This window comes from Aspergillus heteromorphus (assembly GCF_003184545.1).
Source record: "Aspergillus heteromorphus CBS 117.55 chromosome Unknown BO70scaffold_22, whole genome shotgun sequence".
NCBI classification, from domain to species: domain Eukaryota; kingdom Fungi; phylum Ascomycota; class Eurotiomycetes; order Eurotiales; family Aspergillaceae; genus Aspergillus; species Aspergillus heteromorphus.
In genome coordinates, this window is record NW_020290427.1 from 20,988 (window position 1) to 45,618 (window position 24,631).

The 24,631-nt window shown below is 54.5% G+C and overlaps 9 protein-coding genes across 9 annotated transcripts; 5 read left to right on the plus strand and 4 right to left on the minus strand.

Annotated features, from left to right (window-relative positions):
* The first annotated feature begins 2,104 nt into the window (after positions 1 to 2,104).
* BO70DRAFT_364090 (repressor protein) lies at positions 2,105 to 4,811 on the plus strand. Its single transcript, XM_025543725.1, has one exon. The coding sequence runs from the start codon at positions 2,544 to 2,546 to the stop codon at positions 4,752 to 4,754; it is 2,211 nt and encodes a 736-aa protein (XP_025397115.1). The 5' UTR covers positions 2,105 to 2,543; the 3' UTR covers positions 4,755 to 4,811.
* A 1,624-nt stretch (positions 4,812 to 6,435) lies between these two features.
* BO70DRAFT_99226 (uncharacterized protein) lies at positions 6,436 to 7,253 on the minus strand. The gene has a single exon (XM_025548909.1). The coding sequence runs from the start codon at positions 7,107 to 7,109 to the stop codon at positions 6,708 to 6,710; it is 402 nt and encodes a 133-aa protein (XP_025397116.1). The 5' UTR covers positions 7,110 to 7,253; the 3' UTR covers positions 6,436 to 6,707.
* A 461-nt stretch (positions 7,254 to 7,714) lies between these two features.
* BO70DRAFT_99266 (wax synthase family protein) lies at positions 7,715 to 9,468 on the minus strand. The gene is made up of 3 exons (XM_025548910.1): positions 9,377 to 9,468; positions 8,363 to 9,262; positions 7,715 to 8,304 (listed from the first exon to the last, which is right to left on the minus strand). The coding sequence occupies exons 2-3, from the start codon at positions 9,207 to 9,209 to the stop codon at positions 7,865 to 7,867; spliced, it is 1,287 nt and encodes a 428-aa protein (XP_025397117.1). The 5' UTR covers positions 9,210 to 9,262; positions 9,377 to 9,468; the 3' UTR covers positions 7,715 to 7,864.
* A 711-nt stretch (positions 9,469 to 10,179) lies between these two features.
* Positions 10,180 to 14,086, plus strand: BO70DRAFT_340690 (CobW domain protein; the record flags this gene model as incomplete). Its single annotated transcript, XM_025541299.1, has 9 exons — positions 10,180 to 10,530; positions 10,580 to 10,747; positions 10,802 to 10,975; positions 11,026 to 11,271; positions 11,317 to 11,673; positions 12,265 to 12,353; positions 12,406 to 12,720; positions 12,770 to 13,219; positions 13,273 to 14,086. The coding sequence occupies 9 exons, from the start codon at positions 10,180 to 10,182 to the stop codon at positions 14,084 to 14,086; spliced, it is 2,964 nt and encodes a 987-aa protein (XP_025397118.1).
* A 94-nt stretch (positions 14,087 to 14,180) lies between these two features.
* On the minus strand, positions 14,181 to 16,073 carry BO70DRAFT_340696 (cytochrome P450; the record flags this gene model as incomplete). The annotated part of the gene is made up of 4 exons (XM_025541300.1): positions 14,181 to 14,795; positions 14,890 to 15,274; positions 15,337 to 15,752; positions 15,879 to 16,073. The coding sequence occupies 4 exons, from the start codon at positions 16,071 to 16,073 to the stop codon at positions 14,181 to 14,183; spliced, it is 1,611 nt and encodes a 536-aa protein (XP_025397119.1).
* A 651-nt stretch (positions 16,074 to 16,724) lies between these two features.
* BO70DRAFT_277489 (SDR family oxidoreductase) lies at positions 16,725 to 17,863 on the plus strand (the record flags this gene model as incomplete). Its single annotated transcript, XM_025538997.1, has 3 exons — positions 16,725 to 17,031; positions 17,094 to 17,487; positions 17,599 to 17,863. Coding segments are annotated over 3 exons (966 nt in total), but the record flags the coding sequence as incomplete, so codon positions are not given.
* A 420-nt stretch (positions 17,864 to 18,283) lies between these two features.
* Positions 18,284 to 19,512, minus strand: BO70DRAFT_340700 (lipase/thioesterase family protein; the record flags this gene model as incomplete). The annotated part of the gene is made up of 3 exons (XM_025541301.1): positions 18,284 to 19,030; positions 19,087 to 19,232; positions 19,310 to 19,512. The coding sequence occupies 3 exons, from the start codon at positions 19,510 to 19,512 to the stop codon at positions 18,306 to 18,308; spliced, it is 1,074 nt and encodes a 357-aa protein (XP_025397121.1). The 3' UTR covers positions 18,284 to 18,305.
* A 409-nt stretch (positions 19,513 to 19,921) lies between these two features.
* On the plus strand, positions 19,922 to 21,501 carry BO70DRAFT_364093 (flavin-containing monooxygenase). Its single transcript, XM_025543726.1, has one exon. The coding sequence runs from the start codon at positions 19,985 to 19,987 to the stop codon at positions 21,443 to 21,445; it is 1,461 nt and encodes a 486-aa protein (XP_025397122.1). The 5' UTR covers positions 19,922 to 19,984; the 3' UTR covers positions 21,446 to 21,501.
* An 83-nt stretch (positions 21,502 to 21,584) lies between these two features.
* On the plus strand, positions 21,585 to 23,608 carry BO70DRAFT_430996 (uncharacterized protein). The gene is made up of 5 exons (XM_025548200.1): positions 21,585 to 21,830; positions 21,898 to 22,202; positions 22,272 to 22,737; positions 22,791 to 22,930; positions 23,083 to 23,608. The coding sequence occupies exons 1-5, from the start codon at positions 21,791 to 21,793 to the stop codon at positions 23,179 to 23,181; spliced, it is 1,050 nt and encodes a 349-aa protein (XP_025397123.1). The 5' UTR covers positions 21,585 to 21,790; the 3' UTR covers positions 23,182 to 23,608.
* The last annotated feature ends 1,023 nt before the right edge of the window (positions 23,609 to 24,631 follow it).

Here is a 24,631-nt window from a genome sequence, read left to right on the forward strand (position 1 = left end):
AAGGTGGACGGACGGTGGGTGGGCGGACGGGATCAGCCAGCGAGGACAAAACGACAGGCTCGGGAGTTGGACTTTGGGGGTGAGTTTTGGGTTCCGTCGGGACAGTCCCTACTAGACCTTCTGACTTAGGTATGATATGGAATACAGTACATTTTTAAAAAGTAGGTACTACTCCGTAGATATACTTCATATTGTCAAGTCTGTTCATCCTTTGCGTAGCGAAAGAATGCATATATGTAAAGAGAGAGAGAAGAGAAAAAAAAAAAGGCAAAAAGATCCTGACATTCCTCGCTCGGAAACTTTACCTACCTAACTGTGTACTACTGTGTATAACAGTAAACTGGAATACCGCCACTGATGCCTGAGGCAGACACCCCACACCGGATCCCCACGACGCTCCACAACGGTGTGTGGGAAAATTTCCTCCCAACTGCCCTGTACCAGACCGGCCGGCAAGATTGCGCAGGGGGAACCGAGACTTCCGCCGTCCATGTCCGTCCGTCTTGGGTCGAGTGGGAATCATGGGGACACGGCGTTATTATTCGCTCCCTCTCACTTTTACGGAGTATGGAGTATGTACCGATAACTCACAAGGTACCAACGGTATGCTATTATTACTTCCCATTAATCTGTCTACCGATCCGACTACTATCTATCTAGTCTACTACATACTGTTTGTTACTGATAAATATCTATCTAGAATGGTGTATACTACACACACAAGCTTCTCACTCACTCAGCCACCCTCCTCCCCCGAGATATGCAAAAATAGAATCCTCGACCGTGTCTGCCAAAAATATATCGCTCCCCGATCGGGGATCCTGAACCGGGATCCTGTCACTGCCTCATGTTGAACTATAATAATTGTTTCGATCAACATGGCGATTCCTCATATTGGCCTCTTGCCCGATTGCTGGCACCCTCGATCACCGACTAGATACGTAAGTATTTCAGGCTACCAGCGCCCGACCATCTACTTACGGATCGAGTCATCAAACTCGAGACTCACTAACTTAATATCACGCGGGACGGTGGAACTGCCGAAAACCGGCCTGGTGGCCGTCGGGGGGGAACGCGTCGTGAAATATCATTTCACCCCACAAAGGCATTAAAAGAATCGGATCCAAACCACACTAGTGACGGACTGCGTACTGCACGCACCCTACTGTGGCATTCCCTACTAAGCGAACCCTTCCCACGCTTGATTCGCCGACGTGCAGGGGCTCGGAACCCCTGCCACTTCCTTCTCTTCAAGCTTCTTTGCCCGGGTTGACCACTTCCATGTCCATGAAAACAACCCATTTCTAAAGATCCTTCGCGGATCCGGGACGTGGTCCGGCATCCCGACTCGGTAGCTGTCTAGTTATCTATGCAGGATAAGAGAGAACCTTGATCAATCACAAGCCGCCCGTTCACTATTTCCAAGCCCGGGACATCTCACCGGGCCCGAGGCAATTATCCAGGGTCCCTACCTACCCCGGGAAGGTGGTGCGAAACCATGGGGGTTCCATCAGACGACGCGGAACGATACAATACTAGGTAGGTTTTCTTCATTTAAGCATATACGACTGAGTTCTGCTGTAGTGGGCGAAAGGGCTGATGGGCTAGAGGCCATTATTGGAATGGTTAGAGCAATGTAGGCACAGATCGCCCCAAGTCTGAGAGTATCTAGTCGTCTCCGTCCATTGGTCTCGCCTCGCATCTCAGCTGTGCTGACAACCCACCGATTAGCCCATCCCGTACACTAACAACACCACCCTTTGGTGTCTGCCTGGAGGATGGGGTCGACGGATGCTTGTCGATTTATTTACGGGCGACGGGGGCTGGTAGGCATCTAGTATCTATCTAGGGTAATAATAAATCATTACGGTCCTCGTGAGGTACTGCAGGGATCGGCTTACGGCCGTCCACCGGGATGTTTCTGGTAAAGTCTTTATCCGGGAAACCGGGGGCAGGCGGTCCCGCATGGCAGAACTCAGACTCGATCCGTGCTCCGTATTTGAAGGTCGAACCGCTTTGGGACTCCCGGTGGCTGCTGGCCGCAACCAAGCATTGAGGCCAAATGCCATGGTCTCCCCCCACCCTCCAACTTCGCCCCCAGGCTCGGAAGCCTTTGTCCTGTTATAATTAATCACAGACTCCAAGTCCAACCCCCGCGTCGTCTCTGCTGCGGTTTTGCCTGTCTTCGCAGCATGCCCGCCCGCTGCGACAACTTACCTCACCCTCACCGCCTTCGTCCCCGTTGCTCCCACCGCTCTCGTCCACCTCGGCCAGACGGCTATTCTCATCCCACCATATCTCCGATATAGCTCCTCCGCTTCAAGTGAAGGCGCTTATCACTGCTGTCCAACCGACCGAACCATGGCCCCCTTGAACATGACGTGCTGCAGATAGTCCTCTTTACAGATCGATCCAACTGCGCAATCATTACGCAATAGGCATCTCGCGTGCTCTCCGCTTTTAGGGGCTTTCTTTGACCCCACCCCGGATCTTCCGCACCGACGACCGCATAGGACGACCCTTGACCCGCGTTGTCGGCTACGATGCACCACCCCTCCTCACCGGTAGATAAGCGCCGGAAGTTTGACCCAGATGCCTCATTGGTGCTGGTGGGCATCCGGGGGTGTGGAAAGCGGTCCCTTGGGTTCGTTGCTGCCACGGCGTTGAAACGGCGATTCATCACGGAGGATCATTATTTCAAGGAGGTGACCAGCTATACCAGACATGAGTATCTCAAGCGCTTTGGAAGCCAGGAATTCCAAAAACGTGATATCGAGATCCTCAAGACAATGCTCGACAACCATCGCTCAGGCTGCGTGATTGAATGCGGGCTGGGTAGTCTTACGCGCCCGGTTCAAGAACACCTTCGCCAATATTCTGCCACAAATCCCATTGTGTACATAGTCCGTGACATGGATCGCATACAGAGCCTGTTGGGTCTTGAAGACCAATCGGTCAAGTTGCTTTGCGAGGGGGACCCTCTGCACAGGACATGCTCTAATTTCGAGTTTTATAACGTCGAAGATCGCTCCAGCATCTCGGCCGTGAACGACGAGGGATCTCCTGACCGGCGGTGCGTCGACTATTCATTCAAGCTGAAAGAAGCCAAAGAAGACTTCACCCGCTTCGTACGCTTTGTGACGGGTATGGATGTGGGTCATACCAGTTATGATTCTCCCTTCGTACTGCTTGAGACACCCCCGGAACTCCGGTCCTTCACGCATGCGATTTTCGTGCGATCCTCGGACCTGATCGAGGGGGCTGTCAAGCTGCCGGAGCTTGAGTCAGGCGGGGATGCCATTGAGCTCTGTGTCGACCGCTGGGGCCCGGAAATGACGCCAATATTAAGCAAACAGGTCTCTCTACTCCGGAGGAATGCCCGCACACCTATAATAATCTCCATAGATAAATCGGCAACAGGAATCGCCAAGGGAGGCCTCTCCTCTGCAGAGGTGGACGACATATACGTTTCTATCGCCGAGCATGCCCTACGGCTGGCGGTTGAATATTTGGCTGTGGATTTAGGCCTGGAACGCCCTCAAATCCGCGAAATAATCCGCACTAGAGGGATGACTAAAATCATCGGCCAACGCATTTTTGAACCAACCGAGCCAGAAACATGGGAGAGTGAACAATGTTTCTCCCTTTATCTTGAAGCCGAGAAGCTGGGTTGCCAACTAGTCCGGTTCCTTAGGGTGGCCACGACACGCGATGATAATGCAGCAGTTGCCAAGTTTACTAACAAGGTTCAATCGTTGCCTGGCGAACATCCTCCGGCCATCGCTTACAATATAGGAAGTCTTGGGCGCACCTCCCAAGTGTTCAATTCCATCCTCACTTCTGTAACACATCCAGCAATTGAGCGGACCAGGGACAATGTACACGACCCTCAGATCACGTCGCGTGATGCTGTAAAAGCGTTGTTTCAAAGTTACGTGCTGGATCCTCTCCAGTTCTTCATACTCGGAGGCAACGTCGCCTACAGTCTTTCCCCGGCAATGCATAATGCTGCTTTCCGCCACTGCGGCATGAGCCACACCTACACCATCCCAGATTCACCGTCCCTTGCAATTGTGGACCGACTGGGAAGGGACTCCCATTTTGGAGGGTCCAGCGTTGTTCAGCCGTGGAGAGTACAGCTATCCCATAAACTCGCGGCCAAAAGCCGCCACGTCGAGGCGATCGGAGCGATCAATACGATCATGCCACTGCGCGCCCGTGCTGACGGGACCATGTTTCCTCTTCAAGAGCAAGCGAGTCGCCGCAACCAGGCTGGGCCTGTTTTAGGATGGTACGGAGAAAATACGGATTGGGTAGGTATCATGACCTGCATCAACCATAATCTCTCCCCGCGCAATGCCATCAGTCCGTTGAAAACCACGGGACTGGTGATAGGCGCGGGAGGAATGGCTCGCGCCGCCGTCTACGCTATGCTCCGGCTCGGATGCCGTAAAATATTCATATATAATCGAACCTTATCGCGGGCGGAGAGTGTTGCTCGCCACTTCAATTCCTGGGCCGCATCGCAGGTTGAATTGACGGAAGTTGTGTATGTGTTGAAGTCGTTGAAGGATGAATGGCCTGTCGATGTGTGTCCTCCTTGCATGATCGCCTCTTGCGTGCCCGCGGATCCGGACCTAGATGAACCCCCGGCCAACTTTGAAATGCCAATGCAGTGGCTAGGCAGCCCAACCGGCGGTGTGGTTCTTGAGGTACGTACTTTGGGAGAATGGCAAATCCATGTTATCGACTGACTGACTCTTGATTCCTAGTTCGCTTACAAACCCCTGGACACACCACTGCTGCGTCAGATGCGTCGCATCCGCAGCGAGACCGGACGCCCTTGGGTATTGGTAGATGGCCTCGACAATGTTGTGGAACAAGCAATCTCACAATTCGAACTTATGACGGGGCGAAAGGCGCCGCGGCGGTTAATGTTCTCGGAGGCCCTCCGCAACTACGTTGGTGAGGACGGGCGGTTTGACGAAAAGACGATTCAAGCCAGGCTTGACCACGTTCGGTAGTTAGACTATGTACTATCGACAACTATCGCTGGATAACTACACGGACGAACAATGTCCCAGAACAGGAGACAAGCAATCGTGGCGGCCATTGACCACGCGGTCTCGAAACCGGTTGCGGATGATAAGACTTACGGGGCCCTCTTACCGGCGCAGCTCGCTTTCGTCCCTTTCCCGGAGTGTCGGCCCTGGGGGATTCCTCGAGTTAGTTTCCGAACTCAAATTTCCGAGTACGAGGCAGGAGAGGAGAGGGGGGGGAAAGAGAGAGAGAACGTGCGTTTTTAGTTCTGCATCCTGCGACTTCAGTCCCCCGATGGGCTGACCTCGCCGAGAACATGTAAGCCCTGGTCCCGAGCACCACTGATCCACCAGCGGGTCGGGTCCGACGGATGTCAATGGCATGACATCAGGTACCACCTAGATAGCCATGCTCCGGCACCCCAATTTTAGTACATGCACGGCCAATTGTATTATTAGTCCCATCAGCCAGGCCTGGAAGGAGAAGAAAGCCTCTTTTGTAGTGTTGTTGTTGGTATTTTGAAGGGGCCCGGCGATTGAAACATTCGACATCTGATTGAGCAGCTATTATTAGTACCATATGCAAAGCTTAAATTACTCATTCCGATTGAGAAAATAGAACGCTTCATACATTGTTGGAGAGCACACAAGAAAGCTGGGCAGACTGGCATGTAACCCAGCATTATTCAGAGCCAAGTTTCCAGCCCAGTACTCTGTGTATACGGACCTTGGCCACCCTCGGGTCTACTCAGGACGCGAGACTGAGGCAGAATTAGAGCCGGACGAGATAGTATGATGAGAGTATTTGTTTGCTTCTGGTCTCATCCAGGTGTCACTTTGATTGCGGACCATCACAGCCATGTAGTATGTCTTCGGTGTTTGCGGGGGTGTCAAGGCCGACGTGGGCTAGATGACATATCTTGTCATCGCAGAGTACAACAAACGTTCCTGTACGTAGTATCATCTTGTCGCATGCGATATGCGCCATGTTTTTTGGGGTTCTTCAGCACAGAGCCTTTCTCATGCTACGGAAACTGGGTAAATGCAATGGGGTGACCATGGAGCCATAGTTCTGATTTGGACGTTTGCCATCAAGGATTCTGGGACAGATAGTCCGTCGAAACCCATGCACGTGTCTATAGAGGGCTGAGATCGTTCAAGTTCTTCTAACCGCACTGGAAATCACCGTGTAAGCCAAACTAGATAAGGTCTCTCTTTACCAGTAGATGAATTGGGTCAGCCATATTGTCATTTTACCGGTCAACCCTTTGGCTAGACTGCACCATTTAGACAGACACGAGCCACTGGCGTCCCGAGAGACCTCATTCATGGGCTCTCCTCCGTTCTGTGGATAGCCGGAATACCCACAGAAGTAAGAGTGTGCATATTCCGCGGTTTCAGTAGGCCAAATATTGAGTCGATCAAGAAGCACGGAAATGAGGATCGAAGATCTGACTAGACATAACTGGATAGAGTCCCAGTCTAGCATGATCACTGACTGTATGCAGCCTCAATCGGATATTGGTCAAGTTCCGGGGTATACCTAAGCCTGGACCTGGTAGCTTGCGAATGCCTCTGTGGATGGATGGGCAAGCGCAGATCTGGAGTTGTACTGCCGTGATTAGGGGGTCATCCCCATGGAGATGGCAAATGCAGCCGATAGTCATATCAGCTCACGTATCCCATGCCCTTTCTCCACCATTTCCAAACACCACGTTGTTCCATCAAGCTCCCAAATTCCTTGACAGTGTCAACCTCAGACACTCCAGCCTGTGATTTTTTGGCCATGGATTGTGAAGTCTCCCTTTGCTTCCCGCTTTCTGTTTGGTTCTCGTCCTGCAAAGGCCCAGGGCGGGTGGCTAGTTGAAAATCCTTGTAGCGCAGATTTCGCACCACATTCACCCACGATTCAACAGAATGCTTCTCACTCGCTTCGACGTACATTATGCCGGGACAGCCGCCAGACCGGAGGAGCACGACGCAGCTGTGGGCATCGGCCGCGCGTTTGAGGGCCGATACCTTTTTGCGGGAGGTGATGTGATGCGTCCGGATGAGAGCGTTGTAGAGCATCTTTTCTCAGCGCGTGCGGATTGTTCCGGCCCATTGATATCCAGCGGGAAGTCGGGGATTATTTCGAGGGGATCGATTGGCGGCGACTAAACATATTTCGTGTGCGACGGTAATCACTTGAGCAATTGAGGAGACAGGGGCGGTTTGTCAGTCCATGTTTGCCGGTGTTTGCCGGTGTTTGGCTAGTTTGTATATGATGTCATTTTTTTTGACGGTTCTGAAGTATCAATATTGGCCTATGGCTACTCGAGCCCTTTTACTCCCCAAACCCATCCTTCACACGGCCTGATCAAGGCTGGATGGCCTTCGCCTTGGATTGTACGCTGGGGGCACTGCCGCCAGCTGTAGTAGTTTTCAGCCGTGGGAATCGGTTAGCGTGGGCGCGATCAAGTACAAGTAACAAGGGGCCCCATCAACAACACCGGGTATATTCTGATCTACCATTACTGATCTAGTAAATCGGGGTGCGCTATGCATCCAAGGCACCTGCGACCACCTCTATCTTGCGCGTTAACCCGAACAGACACCCTCTTCTCTTCTACGACCGCCGTGTATCATGAATGGTATCGTGGGATGTATGCAAAACCACCAAGCAAGCAGATGCCGTTTAATACCAACCCCCCCCCTTCCCCATCTTCTTCTTTCATTAATCATCATCCCAGATGCGTCACTGGGGAAAGGGAAATGAAAGGGAAAAGAAACAGAAACCGAAAAAGGAAAAGATGGAAAATGGAAGGAAAGAAGACATGCAAGATCTAAGCACCGACGACAAGCCCCCACAGACTAACCGGCAGAGGAATGGATGCCATAGCCTCGGGCAACTTACTATGCTTAATGAACCAAGGGCTAGTATGGTAGCCCCAGGCCATGACAAACGCCCCGTCAAGGAGCCAGATGAGGAACTTGGCAACAGAACCGGCAGGTAGCAGACGGGGAAGAAGCTGCTCGGAGAGAATCTGCTGGGCGGCAATACAGAGGGGCAGGACGCCGAAGAACAGCATCATCATGGCGACGGCGGTCCAGTCGTGCGAGACGGCGTAGGTTCCGGCGCTGTGGACGAGGCCGGACACGGCGAAGGAGAGACAGATGACCAGGAAGCGTTTCAGGGGGAGAGGAAATGCTGAGGGGATAATAGCGAGGGTGAGGGCGAGAAAGGGACGACGACAGAGGTCGTGCCACATTTTGCCCCAGATGTCTGGAGGGTTGATAGGGGTTAGGAAATTTGGTGGACGGGCGGGGGAGGGGGGTAATACCTCGGAGGCTGAAGGTCAACATGTATCGGAGGGGACCGAAGACTGGGGGATGCATCCAAGGGTCGCCAGCGAGGGATGGGGCGAGGAAGGGGAGGATGCCAACGGAGAAGATGGCGCCCGCGGCGTGGATCCCGTCGACGAAGGCATAGGAGGTCATCCAGCATGCGGGAGGCAGTAGATACCTCCGGACGAGCATCTCGCTGTTGACGGCGGAAGCATGAATGGGCAACCCGATGGTGACGAGGAGGGCCTGCACACCGTGGCAGACGTCCGGGTAGTGACGCGCAAAGGTGGCCTGGTACGTGTCGATGAAGACGTAGGCGACGACGGCCCGGCACAGCTGGGCCGTGAGGAACGGGAGGCGATCCGCGGTCGCGACCAGCACGACCGGATGATGATGATCACGATGACGATGATCGGGGGAATGCCACCCGTTGACTTCCACCGGGTCGACCTGTCGGAGCGGCGGCAAGTACTTGGGCGAACTGTGGCTCCAGCCGACGGCGCGCGGGTTGGTGACGAGGTCCGAGACCTGGAGGAGACGCCGTAGTCCCAGCGAGCGGGAGATGGGCTCCCAGGCATACCGCGAGTGAGACACCCTTTCCAGGTGCTTCAGCTGGCCAGGGTCTTGGACGAGGAGCAGTTCCACGGCGCGGATGATTAACGAGGCGGAAAGAAAGGCATTGGTGTACTTGACAAAGTCCCCAGAGTCGGGCGGGAAGACAATGGCGCTACAGGCGCTGAGGAAGACGAGGCCATAGAGGGTGCTGGCCAGCGCGGGCTGCCCGGAGAACTTGCCCTGCAGAAACAGCGCGGCGACTAACACGGGCAGTGTCAACAAGAGCATCGTGGCTGGCCGTGCTGGGAAGCCTGGGAGCAGCTGCCAGGTCCAAGGATCAACTGTCGTGGATTGTCAGTGGGAGGAGCTCGGATGCGCCCGGTCAGATCGTCAATCATCCGCGGGGGCCCGCATTCTTATTCAGCACGGACATTGGGGGGAGGGGGGTGCATCACATCAAACATCTTCACGGGGGTCGCTTGTCTGATCGGATGGGACAAGAATGATCGACTAGACTCGGATATCCTTTGGGGATATTGGGACCAGGATAGTTTGGCAGTTGGTATTGCTACTATATGAGCTGTGAGGACTGTCCCATCAGGTAGAAAGGATGAGGTCCTTAGGGTTTGCCGGGAGGATGACGGGCCTGTCCCTATCGAGTCAGTGACTGATTTCCCTTCCAGGACTCCAAGGATGTATGAATTTCTTGCATCGGAGGTCCTCCATTGCCTCCATCAATCAGAAAGCCCGTCCCTGGGTAGATACATATTTAGTATCTGCCGACAGTCGTCAACCCCTGCTACCTCCTCCACCTGCCAAGTCATCGCACCACACTGCCATGGCTCCCAATCCCATGTATCACTGCACTATACTGGCTGTAGCTGGCAGTTTGGATCCGTCATCAGTCCACTGTCCACCATCCACCGTCATTGCTGAAAGGGACCAACACCCCATCGCAATTGGTGGAAGATCCCCCGCGTTCTGCAAGAATCCGGGGAAATTGAACAAAGCCAATGGGCCGTCAAACTCGACCGGGTGGCTGGTCACGGGGGTTCGAGAATGCGCGCAACATTCTGCCGTCTCGGTCTTCGTCCTACAGGTGGAAAATCCATCCGCAGTTTCCCCGTGGGGAATACCCCAGTCCCCAGGCCATGCGGGAAGAGCCCGTCTCAGCCGTAGCATGGTATAAATGGACCTCGACGGTAGCAGTCAGGAAAGAAGGGTCGATTGAGCAGATAGAATCAGTCGTCTAGCAGTCATGAGACTTCTCTCCCTTGCCACGCTCGTCTTGAGCACCGTTCCCGGTTTGGTCACCGGTGCGGCGGTGGACACAGTCATCCCCGGGACGCAGATTATTCCCGCAACAGATATAGCTGGGCTGGAGGCCATTGGGGCCCAGTATCCCAAGTACCCGGACCGGCAGACCGTCACCATCCGGGCCTCGAAGAGCGAGGAGGACGATGTCTCAAGCGACTTCCTGTGGGGGCTACAGCAGGCCAATCACGGCGGACGGTTGTTACTGCAGAAGGGGCAGACGTATGTCATTGGGAAAAAGTTGGACCTGACGTTTTTGGATGATGTAGAGGTGCAGTTGGAGGGGGAGATTCAGGTAAGCCTCTTGTCACCATGTGTCCGGGGACGGCAGACTGATGGGATAGTTCACCAACAACATCACTTATTGGCAAGCCAACAACTTCTACTACGAGTTCCAGAAGTCCATCACCTTTTGGGTATGGGGTGGACAAGATATCAAGATCTTCGGGAGTGGAGTCCTGAATGGGAACGGGCAGCGGTGGTATGATGAGTTTGCCGGCATGGAGATCTTGGTGAGATGTTCGTTGTCTCCAACTGTGGTGATGGTGGCTGACCTGACTGTCCAGGACCCCGACAACACCTTCTATCGACCAATCCTGTTTTTGACCGACAATGCCACACGTGTGTCGGTCGAGGGAATCACGCAGCTGAACTCACCGTGCTGGAACAACTTTTTCGTCCGTACTAAGGACATTTCGTTTGACAATGTCTATATTCATGCGTTCTCGACGAATGCATCGGTGAGTGATCCCCTCCGGCTACCGCGCACCACGAGATATTAACGAAACAGGCGGACCCCAAAAATACCGACGGGTTCGACTCGCTCAACGTAGATGGGTTTAGTGTCACCAACATGCGCATCGATGTGGGCGATGACTGCTTTTCGCCTAAGCCGAACACGACCAACATCTTCGTGCAGAACCTGTGGTGCAACAACACGCACGGAGTGAGCATGGGTAGCATCGGTGAGTATGCGGGGGAGTTGGATATCATTGAAAATGTGTATATCGAGAACGTGACGTTGTTGAATGGAGAGGTAATTTCCCACGCTCCAATTCATTTGAAATACTAAAGGCGACAGGCCGGGGCGCGCCTCAAGGCCTGGGCCGGCAAGGACGTCGGCTACGGCCGCATGAACAACATCACGTACAAGAACATTCAGATCCAGAACACGGACGCCCCGATCGTGGTTGATCAGTGTTATTTCGACGTGAACGCGACCGAGTGCGCCGAGTACCCGTCGGCCGTGAACCTCACCAACGTGCTGTTCGAAAACATCTGGGGGACGTCCTCCGGGGCCGATGGGCTGGTGGTTGCTGATCTGGCGTGCTCGCCGGATGCTGTGTGCTCGAATATTACGCTGAAGGGGATATCGCTGACGAGTCCGGCGGGCAGTCCGCCGGAGATTATCTGCTCGGACATCGAGGGGGGAATTGGGGTGGCATGCGAGACCAACTCGACGGCCACAAAGTAGCCACATAGTCCGCATGACGATCTGTAACTAGAGGATAGATAGACCATGGTATGGAATGCCACGGCACCAATGATAAGCGAGAGAACATAACACGCCTGTGGTCACTGGCGACAATGGGTACCTTGAGATGCTCGGTAGGACCTTGTGGCATCCCTAGGGACCTTGGAGGTCGTTGACGCACCAATCGGGGCGATGGTGATGCCGTATTACCCCGGACAAGCAGTGGTACATCATACTATATACCTTGGTGGTCACTGGCGCGATGAGGTATATAAATGAATTAGCCAGACCAGTCCGTCAAGGAACCATCTCCCTCCTGCGAAAGAGAAGCGAACGGGACGTATCGCAACTGACACAATGACCATCAACTCCGGCAAAGAATCCATCCATTACTCAGCGCCCGACCTAAATGCTGGGAATGGCATGGAAGATAAAGGCAGAGAAAGGAAACAGCTCCCTGTCACTCTTCTATCCGGATTCCTAGTATGTCGTTCTTTCCTTTGTCCTTGACGGTTGATCGGTCAGTCAGCCCTAACTCTAACGCACGGGAACCAGGGAAGCGGCAAAACCACCCTCCTGGAACACATTCTCCAGTCGCCGAACCATGGGCTTCGGATAGCGGTGATTGTGAACGATATGAGCAGGTGATTACCCCGTCTATGAGCAGTCAAGTTCTGGCAACCTAACCAAGTCCAGTTTGAATATCGACGCCACTCTCATCAATCATCACACCGTCTCACACACCAAAGAATCTCTCATCCAACTCCAGAATGGGTGCATCTGCTGCACGTTGCGCGGCGACTTGCTGGCAGAGCTTGCTCGCCTGACCACACAACAAGGGGTCGAGTATGTGGTGATCGAGAGCACGGGGATCAGCGAGCCGATGCAGGTGGCCGAGACGTTCACGGCGGAGTTCAGTGCTGCTATGCTGGAGGCTGGATCCGCCGACCCGAATGATAGCGGGGAGGGTCTGGGGATAGACGAGGAAGGACGCAAGATCCTGAACCAGATGTGTGTAATCGATCCCGTTCCTCTTCTCTATACTGATCCCCAAATCCAGAGTCGAACTCGGCGGCCTCCACACCATGGCCACCCTGGACACAACCGTGACCGTGCTCGACGCCTTCAACCTGTATGCCAACCTTGATACACCCGAGTTCCTCTCCGACCGCTATGGACCAGACACAATCATCCCCGAAGATGAGCGCACGATATCCGACCTGATGGTAGACCAGATCGAGTTTGCGGACGTCATAGTCATCAACAAGCTCGACATGGTGGATGAGGCCGCAAAGCAGAGAATCCGGAGCCTCCTTCACCTGTTGAACCCTGCAGCGCGGGTTCTCGAGGCCATCTACTCCCGGATCGACGTGCGGGAAATCCTGGGCACGGGGCGGTTTGATTTCGTGCGGGCAGCCAGTGGGGCAGGCTGGCTGCGGAGTCTGCATGAGATGAGTCGCATTCAAACGGCGAATGGGGAGAGGGTGGCGCCGAGGCCAGAGACGGTGGAGTATGTTTTTCTGTCATTTGTTTGGTATTGATTGTGCTAACGGAAATTGAAAGGTATGGAATCAACAACTTCGTGTATACGGCCCGACGGCCATTTAGTCCGAAACGGCTGTTTGCATTGCTGCACGACAAGTTTATTCTGTTGCAGAATGCGGGTGGAGATGATGACAAGGAGGATGAAGATGAAGACGAAGATGAAGAGATGTCTGATGAAGGTGAAAATTCCAATTCAGATGGAGAGGACGAGGACAAAGAAGAGGAAGAAGAAGAGATCACCCCTTTCGATGACCTCTCGCCTGATACCATCCTGGCCAACAAACGCGCGCATCCCGTTCTCCAACCCATCCTCCGGTCGAAAGGCTTCTTCTGGCTGGCGACGCGGCCATACCAGTTCGGCGAATGGAGCCAAGCGGGGGCAATGCTGACAGTGGGCTGTGGAGGAGCGTGGTTCGCGGAGCTGCCGGACGAGGCATGGCCCGAGGATGCAGACGTGCGCCAGTCGGTGGAGGATGACTTCCAGGGCGAATGGGGGGACCGGAGACAGGAGCTGGTGTTCATCGGGGAGGGCATTGATCCGGAGGTCATCACGCAGCTCCTGGACGAGTGCCTGCTGGATGAAACGGAAATGGCGAAGTGGGAGGGGGTGATGCGTCGAAACAGGCGGTCGCGAGTCCGGAAGCAGGAGATGATGGAGGGGATGTGGGAGGATGGATGGGAAGACTGGCCGGGGCTGGAGGAAGATGGACTGGAGGAGGAGGAGGAGGAGGAGGAGGAGGAGGACAGGACAAGGGCAAAGAAAGAGGGAGAAACCCACCGGCATGGACGTGCCAGCAGACATGCACACACTCACCCCCACCACCGGCACTGAATTAGGTAATACACACATGCATACATACATACATACATACATTCATCAATCCTAGACTACTACTTACTACTTACTTAACTACTTAACTATTCTCCTACCACCCCTCTACCCGCTTCATCCGCAGATGCATCCCCTCCACCGGCTTGGTGGTAACAGCCCCCCCAATATGAATTTCCTGCTTGGGATCCTGCATCTCCATGGCAAACCGGCCCACAATCCCAGCCAAGGCGCATCGCAACTCAGCCCGCGCAAAGTCCTTGCCGATGCAGGCCCGTTGGCCATGCAGAAAGGTGATCTGTGCGTAGTTGGTAACCGCCCCGCCACGCTGGTTGACCACCGCATTGCCCTTCTCGTCCGTGTCAATCCACCGCCCCGGCCGGAATGCCTCACCATCCGCACCCCAGAACTCGGGGCACCGATTGATTGCGTATGTGCACAGCAGGATGCGCGTGCCTCGGGGCACGTGTTGGCCTGCCACTGTTGTGTCGCGTACTGACTCGCGCAGCGTCATCGGCACCGTCGGATACAGCCGCAGTACTTCCTGGCATACACCGTTGAGCAGGGGGAGCGATTCTAGATCGTTGTGGGTAATGGCGGAATGGCCTGTCGGGATACGAGCCCGGATCTCGTCCCGCAACTGAGTTTGGATCGTTGGATGCTGGGTTAGGAGGTAGCAACCCCAGGTGAAGGCGCTAGCCGTGGTTTCGTGCTGTCCTCATATCAACGTCCCTCCGTGACACAGGGTGGAAAGGAGGGTGGATCGTGGAGTATGGTCTGAAGATAAAGATAAGAAAAAGGCTTACCCCAGCAGCTAGAAAGGTCAACATCTGATCCACCAACTCATCATCGGAGAAATCTCCTCCCATCATCATCGTCCCCAAAATATCCGCTTCCAATTCCGCTGCCGTGAGCTTGGTCGACGCAATCGAAGCCTTCTTCTCGACCAGGATCTCCTTGCACATGTGGCGCAGAAACTCCGTCTCTGTGTCTATAACCCGGTTTAGGCGCCAAGGTAGTCGACGCGCGATCCACTGGGGCAGGAGCCCGTTGACGGCCAAGAACGCCATCTTCTCGCGTGTGGGCTCTAGAATGGCGAGGAAGCTGTCGGCAACCTTGTTCTCGGGATTATGGAGCGATCGGAAGTCGCGGCCCATGGCAGCAGGGCCGATGATATCCAGCGTGAGGCGACTAGACCGGTCAGTATAGTGAATCAAAGGCCGAGGAAGTTGTATAAAGGGAAGGGGGCCTACCTCGCCCAAACACTCATCTCCACTTTGTCCTCATTTGAATCCATCTCCTTCTGCAACTCACCCATCAACAGGCCCGTTTTCTCCCACATCAATCCGTACAGGGCACGGATGTTTCGCACGTGGAACGACGGAGTCAACGCCCGGCGCTGCTTCCTGTGCGCAACACCCTCGGACAGAATCAGGCCGAACCCGATGATGCGGGCGAGGAAATCACGCAGGCGCCACGGCTTCTCAAAGTCGTACGTGTTGGTGCTCATGATATCCAGTAGTGCTTGATGGTTGGTAGCCAGGAGGAAGCTCCGGTTGAAAATATCGCGGAAATGGATGAGCCCGTCATTGGGGATGGTCTTCATCCATTGCAGGGGGAGACGGCCGCGGGGGTCGTCGAAGAGAACTCGGGCGTGGTTGAGGTTTCCCTGCTCGCAGTGAGTGTTTGGCATGAGTGTACATGGCATGTGTAATGAGGAGGTTATATGACTTCATTGGGAAGTATGTTGGGGTTGAATGTGTTGTCCGTGGAATGTGTCCGGAGGGAGTATTACCGAAAGAGTAGGCAGATGACGCAATGGTGTCACGAAGTACGGATAGATGAAGACTCCCCAGACCAGCTGGAGGCCCAAGTTGATCGCGAGGGTCAAGGCCGTCGCCGTGCGAAAGGCCCAGCCAGGCAGCAGGGTGTGCTGGAGGAGGTAGGCCTCCAGCAGCGAAGCCACCAGAAGAGCGAGGCGGGGGTCCATGGTGTGGTACAGAGTCGCACAAAGGAGACATTACGGAGGATTCCTCGATGGCCAGGTCTTTAAACGAGTCCTGATCATCGTTGGTGGGAGGAAGGGCGATGCCTCGGCTCAGCAGATGACGCCGATCGGATCGACAGCCCTAATCTCCCAGCAGCCATCATTCGGAGGACGATTTGACCCCGTGGGATTGCCCTCGGATCCCCGACTAGGCTGGCCCAGCGGTCCGTACTGACGGATCACATGGACAAAGGACATCCTTCTTGTGCGACTGGATCGGCGACGTTGGATCGACCAAGGGTGGATCGCATCTCCGCACCCACGTTGAAACCCTGGGTCGCGGCCGGGACGATCCATCGCAACCCTTGCCTGTTCAGTAGAGAGGGGCCAATCTGAATTATGCGACTTCAGGCCCCTCATGTGAGCCTCGGTTGGTCCTCCACTGGTCAAAGAATTGGTATGTCCTACCTCGTACCCATCCATCTGTCCATCTCCCGTGGGCCATGGGTGCAGCCCGCAACGTGGCCCGCCGAGCTCTGAGCTCTGTATAAATATATTGCGTCTGGCCTCCGCGCCACTTGCAGTGCGTACATGCATCCTTAAACCAGCAAGTCTCCGAACTGATTCTTTATCATGTCTGTCCTCTCCCTCGCGCTCGTCCAGGAATGGAGCCAAACCGCCCTGGCCCATCTTCCCCCTCCGGTGCAGCAGGCGCTGCTTCATCCCCTGGTCCCCAAGGCCCTGGCGGCCGTGCTGGCGCTGGGCTTCCTGCGCCAGACCAACCGGGCCCTCACAAGCCTGTCGCTGAATAACTGCTCCCGCGTGAAATGGGACAATGCGCTCGAGCTGGTCCTGGTGACCGGCGGCTGCAGCGGTATCGGCAAACAAGTGATGACCGAGCTAGCGAGTCAGGGCACCCGAGTTATCATCCTGGACATCCAGGAACCAAACTTCAAGCTCCGTACGTTTCCCCCCACCTCTTTTCCCGTAAGCAAGCGCCATCTAACCAATCACCGCCCACAGCCGCCAGAGTATCGTTCTACAAAACCGACATCACCAACAGCACAGCCCTCCACACCACGGCCGAGCAGATCCGGGAAGACCACGGACACCCCACAGTCCTGATCAACAATGCGGGTGTGGGTCACGACGGTTCGATCCTGGACGAGCCCGAGAGCAAAATCCGGCAAACGTTCGAAGTCAACACGATCAGCCACTTCCTGATGGTGCGGGAATTCCTGCCGGCGATGATCGAGAAGAACCACGGCCATGTGGTGACGGTGGCCAGCATGGCCAGTTTCGTGGCTCTGGGGGAGATGGTGGACTATTGTTGCTCCAAGGCCAGCGCGTTGGCGTTCCACGAGGGATTGGGCCAGGAATTGAAGCACTGGTATAAGGCGACGGGGGTGAAGACGAGGTATGGTTTTTTTTTTTTTTTTTTTTTTTTTTTTTTCGTTTTCTTCTGTCCCTCGAAAAAAAGAGAAGAAATTCAGTTGGAACAAGATCTAATATACCTGTCTGCCTGCAGTGTAATCCACCCACTCTGGGTGCGCACACCCATGATCCAGCAATTGACAGACGCCGGCGATCAATTCAAGCAGCCGATCCTGACGGTCGAGCGGGTCGGACACGCGATTGTCGAGCAGGTGCGGTCCGGGAAGAGCGGGCAGGTCATTCTCCCCGAGAAATACTGGCCGGTGAGTTTGGTGCGGGCGTTCCCGACGTGGCTGCAGGAGAAGGCCAGGACGCTGGGCTCGATGGATCTGTTGATGCTGCGGGACTTGCAGAAGAAGGCGTGAGGTGACCTGGGACGGGGAAAGGCAGGCGTTGGGGGTCATGTATTCTAGGTGTACAGGTTTATTCCTGCGTCATGCTGCGGACGTAATCAAGTTTGGTACTCTGAGGGACTTTGTCCGGCCATTTATTATTATTCACGGCAAGAGGGTTGCATCGGTTATTTGATTTACGTATCGTAAGAGGCTATCTGGTCCGACCGTTTCATAGATAGATCGATGGTGATTTAGGCAGACAGACTATACTCCGTCATGTCTTGTGGAAAGCGCGCATCGCATATCAACTTCAGAAATGCAAACCACATAAAGTCTCGGAACATCCCCCCCCCCCACACACTGAAATCAACCATGTACAGCTCCACGGACAAAGATTCTCATTAACTACCCACGCATTAAAATAAATTATGTTCAAAAACCACCATCAAAAAAACCCACCAACAACCTACACACAGAACTCTCTCAGCCAACTAACCACCCTCTTCCCCTGAGCCGTCTCATCCCTATCCCCGATATACAAATTATAAATGGGAGCGACATGACCCTCGCCCGCACCCACACAAAGCTCCACGTTGGAAAAGCCCGCGCGGAACTTCTCCACGAAGTCCCGAATAACAGGCAACAGGATCTCACAACCCCCCCCACAGACCAGCACGCGGTCCACAGGGAACGAAGCATACCAGTCCGCCGGGGCGGTCGAGAGATCAGTATAGTAATCGCGGGGCGCGCCGCCCAGGTAAGCCTGGGACCAGGGGCCCGCGACGGCGGGGGTGATCAGGTCGCCGCGCGAGTCGATGGGATCTGCGGAGTAGTCGGTCTCCATGCTTGTCCAGGGGGCGATCATGATGGCGCCGCGGAGGGGGGCGGAGAGCGGGACGGGGGCGATGAGGGGGTGGGGATGGGCGAGATGCGAGAGCACCGCACCGACCAGGTTCCCGCCGGCGGAGTCGCCGCCGAGCAGGATGGAGGCGGGTGGGTGGTGCGCGTGGTCCAGGACGTGGCGGAGGGCGGAGACGGCCTGGCGGATCTGCGTGGGATAGGTGGCTTGTGGGGCTAGGGTGTAGGTGAGGGTGAAGACGGCCAGGGATTTATTGGATGATGCGGTGGCCGCGATCAGCTTGGTGAAGAAGTTGAAGTAGCCGGTGTTGGCGGGGAGGGCGAAGCCGCCGCCTGCGTGGGGTGTTAGTGGGATACCTGATGCAAGGGGAGGAGGGTGGATGGTCTACCGTGATACCAGATCAGGATATTGTCGGCCTTTTCGTCACCAATCCAGTGCCCCTGGGCGCCGTCGCCCAGATTCACCGTCTTACGGGGCAGCTGGCGTTTCCGCATGAAGTGGTCGTAAGTCTTGTTGGTGGTGGGGAGGGCATATCTAGTTAGGCGCGTGAGTGGTGGTGATGGTAGCACGAAGGCATCCAAGTTAGGGCTGGGGTGCATTGGCAGACATACTGCATTTGCGCCACGCTCAGGCGGGCCGTGGCCTTGCGGAAGGCCGCATATCCAATGTGCAGGGCCAGGGTCTTGGGATAAGCCTTGGACCGGCCCAGGGCTGTCAAGGCCGCCCAGAAGATGGCCAGCACGATGGAGGCCAGGGCAGGGAGGAAGTCGAGCTTCTCCGCAAGAGAGAGAGCGAGGGTTGCAGGCTGCCTCATTGCTTACTGAGAGTAGGGTAGGACTGTTTCAACCAGCATGATCCCAGGTTGTGTTACCCCAGGCCCGGGCAACGCTACTTAAGATGTCACGAGCCAGGTCGTACATTGCTGCAGCTCCAAAACTTGAGAGAGGAAGAAAAGACCCAAGAGGTTGCCGGTGGATCGCCAGCATGTGAGGCCGTTGCAAGGGTTTCTTTCCGGTTCGGGCGGGTCCCTGGACCCGCCCGCCGATCTTCACCGATCCTCCAGGGTCCCAAAATACAGAACACTCGCAGTAGTCCCGGCCTTTTTGCGCGTCCCATTCTTTCGCTCCCTTTTGCCGAGGACAAACCAGCCGAGGAGGCCATGTGAGCTCCCAAGCCTCCCATCACCCTCTCGCTATAAAAAAACCTCCCCCCCCTGGTACCGATGGTGACGGTGACAGAATCCAATTAATTGACTCCCCATTCACTTATTCACGTATCCATCCGTTATGGACTCCGAGCCCTTGGACGTGCTCATTGTCGGCGCGGGCATCTCCGGCATCAACGCGGCGTACCGGGTGCAGAAGCAATTCCCCCACTACCGGTATGCCATCATCGAGGCCCGCGAGTCATTGGGCGGCACTTGGGATCTCTTCAAGTATCCGGGCATCCGCTCCGACTCGGACCTGTTCACCTTCGGCTTCGAGTGGTATCCTTGGGACCGCGAGAACCCCATCGCCGAGGGCCCATCCATCGTGCAGTATCTCCACCGCGCCACCGCCAAGTATGGCATCGACAAGCACATCCGCTACCAGCATCGCCTGCTGGGGGCCGACTGGTCCTCGTCCGACCAGCTCTGGTCGCTGTCCGTCGACCACGACGGCCAGTCGCGCCCTCTGTCCGCGCGCTTCGTCGTCTTCGGCACCGGCTACTATGACTACCACCAGCCCATGCAGGCCGACATCCCCAACCTGGAGCGCTTCGGCGGCGAGGTGATCCATCCGCAATTCTGGCCCGAGGACCTGGACTACGGCGACAAGAATATCGTGCTGATTGGGAGCGGTGCCACGGCCATCACCTTGCTCCCCAAGCTGGCCGAAAAGGCCGCACGGGTGACCATGCTACAGCGCAGTCCGACCTACATCCTGTCGCTGCCGAACCGCAACCGCTCCTGGCTGAGCTGGATCCTGCCCACCGCCGCCTTCCGACGCGTGCAGCGCATGAGTTGGTTCATCACCTCGCATCTCTTCTTCCTCTTCTGCCAGGCTTTCCCGGGCGCCGCGCGCCTGCTCCTCCGCCTCTCCGTCTCCCGGCAGCTGCCCGCCTCCCTGCCCTTCGCGCCGCACTTCAAGCCGCGCTACGGTCCATGGGACCAGCGCCTGTGCGTCTGCCCGGACGGCGACTTCTTCCGCGCGCTGCACACCGGCCACGCGGACATCAAGACAGACACCATCCGGAACGTCACAGAGACGGGGATTGAGCTCACCTCGGGCGAAACCCTGCCCGCAGACCTAATCGTCACCGCCACGGGCCTCCGGCTCCAGATCGCGGGCGGGGCCTCGATCACCGTGGACGGCATCCCGATGCATCTGCCCGACAAGTTCCTGTGGCACAGCATGATGGTGCAGGATCTGCCCAACGCGGCATTCGTGATCGGGTACACGAACGCCTCGTGGACGTTGGGAGCAGACGCGACGGCACTGTTCCTGTGCCGACTGATGCAGGAGATGGAGAACCGTGGAAGCACGGCGGTGATACCGCGAGTCGACCGGGCAGACGTCGGCAAGTTACAGCCGCGGCGGTTGCTGAATCTTAATTCCACGTATGTAACGAAGGCGGAGGGGGCGTTGCCCAAGGCTGCGGATCGGGGCCCGTGGGTGCCTCGCGGCAATTATCTCCAGGATGTCTGGTTCGCGCAGCATGGCCCCATGACCGACCTGCAGTGGGAGGGCGCGAAGAAGGAGCAGTAGTGTTCGCCCATGATTATTATTTTGGATGTGTAATTGATGATTGATGCCGTATATACTTCCTTGCTTTGCAATAATTCTTAATGAGCCCCCCCCCCCTTTTTTTTTTTTTCTTGCCAATTTGGCCTCTTCTGTGTGGTCTCCCGAATGACATCACTTCACGTCTCCTGTTCTAACACCCGGCGACGTGTCTCCTGGACTTCCACTCCTTCATCCATTTCTCTACCCACCAGTTCCCATTTACAGAGCACAACATTGTACTCTGGCACAGTACTACGAAGTACAGCAGCGGACAGCTTCCGGACGTCCTCGGCAAGGTAGACCATCCACCCCGATGTGAGATCTAGTATGCCTTTTCGCGTTGACTTTGCCTTTGCCGTGGTTGTAGGTATGCCTGTCAAGGTGGGAAACGGAGAAATTGGCGGTTCTGAAAAGTGCTAATTTGAAATGTATAGGTCGGAAAACGCTACCGCGCACCGCTGACAGTTATCCACGGATTCTGCTCAACGCGGTCCAGAACCATGGGATCACTACCCGGACCGATTCGCGGATCGCTTGTGCAGCGCCGGGTCTCTTCGTCCGTGTGCAGGTGCGCACCGGCGGATGGGTGATTGGCGCGGACGGTATCAAACACAGATGGCGGCGCATCGCGACGTCAAGAAATATCTGTCGGCCGACCGGAGATACGGCGTATCGGATCATAATTCCCATGTATAAGACGCAGGGCGATCGACGGGCGCTGGAACTGCTGGGGCAGGATGTGGAATGCCTTAGATGGACCCGGGGGGCATAGCATGGCGTATGCGATCAAAGATAACAGCGTGTATAGTCTGGTGCTGCTATATCCGCAGAAGGAGGGGTCGCGACCGAGGAAATCTGGACGAGTAACGGCGATAAATGGGAGATGAGGCCGATTTACTCGGAATGGAATGAACTGGTACGCAGTTTATTGGACTGTGTCCCCACTCCCCAATCGCGAGACATGGAATGGACGCTCAATCGGCATTTTCCGCTGCCGACCCGGATCGAGAATCGCGCCGTCCGGATGGGCGATGCTGCTGTATGTGGCGCAGGGGGCGGTTCATGTTCGCTGGCTGACGATATGGACGGCGCGTTGGCGGTTCACGAGCGCGTGCGCAAGGAACGAGCGGAGAAAACCGAGCAAATCGACAAAAGCGCTGCAGTGACGTGGAAGGCATTGGGCGAGGAGAAGCGCAAGAGAGATGAAGCCCTTTGGGGCCCGGGCAGGAATCCCGATCTATGGGCGGATTATGACTGGCAGGACTTCATGTGGGGTGAGTCGCTTTCAGCCGGTGGAAGTACCTGGGTTAGATACTGACTGTGTTAGGCCACGGATGTCATGAGGGAGACGCTGGACAAACTCAAGGACTTGACTTGTCGTCCACAGTCACGGTTGACTGCAGTAGCTTATTAGGCCGTCGCGACACGGTTGTAAACGCCATGGTGGTCGACTGGAGGGAGAGGGAGGTACAGCGCGTCGCCGTATCGAATGAATATACTCCTGACTGGGCGAGAATAGCACTCCTTCCTCATGATAATCAATCAAAAACCCTCCGTGAAACCTACCGCGGACGGCAGGTCTAGACCAGCCGGTCAGCCAGCCAGTTGATTCAGCTCAGCTCGACCCCGTCAGCACCTTGGGCGCTGCGCGAACGCTAAACTACGCGCTGTCTCGTCCTGCAGCGACTGGCCCGGCTGAACTCCCCCGAGAGGCATAAGAGGCACAAGAGGCACAAGAGGCACGATAAAACGCCCGGCGTCTCCGTGTCGGTCGCAAGTGACTCAAGCCACCACCAGCTGGAACGATCCGTGTCACGGTCGGTTCGGGGCCTGCACAAGAAAAATAAGACGATTGGGGAGTCGACAGACTAGAAATGGACACCCGGGCTAAGTCCAAGGCAGTTAGCGAGTGCTGCCTGGTCCAGATGGGAAGTCGGCCTTTAATCTACTTTAATCTATTCGGGCGATCACGTCCCAGAAGCACTCATATAGGTAAATAGGTTCATTTATCCGGGAAGACGGGCCTTGAGAATCGGACCAAAAAAGGAGATCATTCATTAAGTCATGTCGAGGACATCACCGATCTCCCTGGGTGGGTGGAAACACTAGGAGAATTCCGTGGCAGTGTCGTCGAGCTTATGCAGGATGGTCTGTGGGGTCCAAAATCCCACAGGGACCGAGGCTGCGGCTTGCATCCCTAGTACGAGGGCGAACTAGATTACCACACACAATCGTAGTGCGGCGTCACGAATTCTGTATGGACCATCTCTGGGGTATGGCCGTGGCGAGTGTCTGAGTGTCTCTGGTTGGCGACGCGGATGAGGTCTGCGGGTGGCTCGGCTCGTACACGAGGGCGCACGGGCACAATAGCACTGACAGAAATGCCCGTGCTACTGGAGAAACTTTCATCTGAGGTTATCCCCCAGCGGGCCCAGCCAAGAAATTCCGTGCTGTCTATGCGAGTGTTAGGGCTTGACTTCCGGCGACAAGCACATATCTGCGTAAGCTAGTTAATTAAAAGAAATCTAAAATATATAAATAAAAAAAAGAGTTAAGTAAATAAAAGCTTTTTTTAAGTAATTAATTAACATTAATAATAATAAGATTATTAGGATAAAATATAAATAAGACATAAGTTAATACTTAATAATTATTATTTATTTAATTTCTAAAAGAATCTTTTAAATATGTGACCTAGTTTTAGAAATATAATTGTTAATTTAAATATATTTATTATAAGTAAATATTTTAGAATCTAAATAAAGTATAAACAACTATAAAAATTTAAAATATTTAATAAAAAATAAAGTTATGTTATATATATTATAATTATAATTAGTAATAATAAATATTATTTAGCAAGAAACTATTATAGCAAGAAAAGAATATTAAAATTAATAATTTTAATTATAATATTAAGAATAAGAAGCTGAAGACTTATTATTAAGAAAAAAGATTTATTAAATAAAAAATATTATTTATTATTAATCTAACAATAAAAAATATTTAAATTAAAATAATAATTATAATATAAGCAAAGTAATTTTTAAAATAGATTATAGATTAGATTTTAAGAATTAAAACTATTTATAGTATCAAATTAGTTCTTATTAGAGTGGCTTAACCTGACTGTTATATCTTAATCTTAACCTGGCCATAATCTGATAG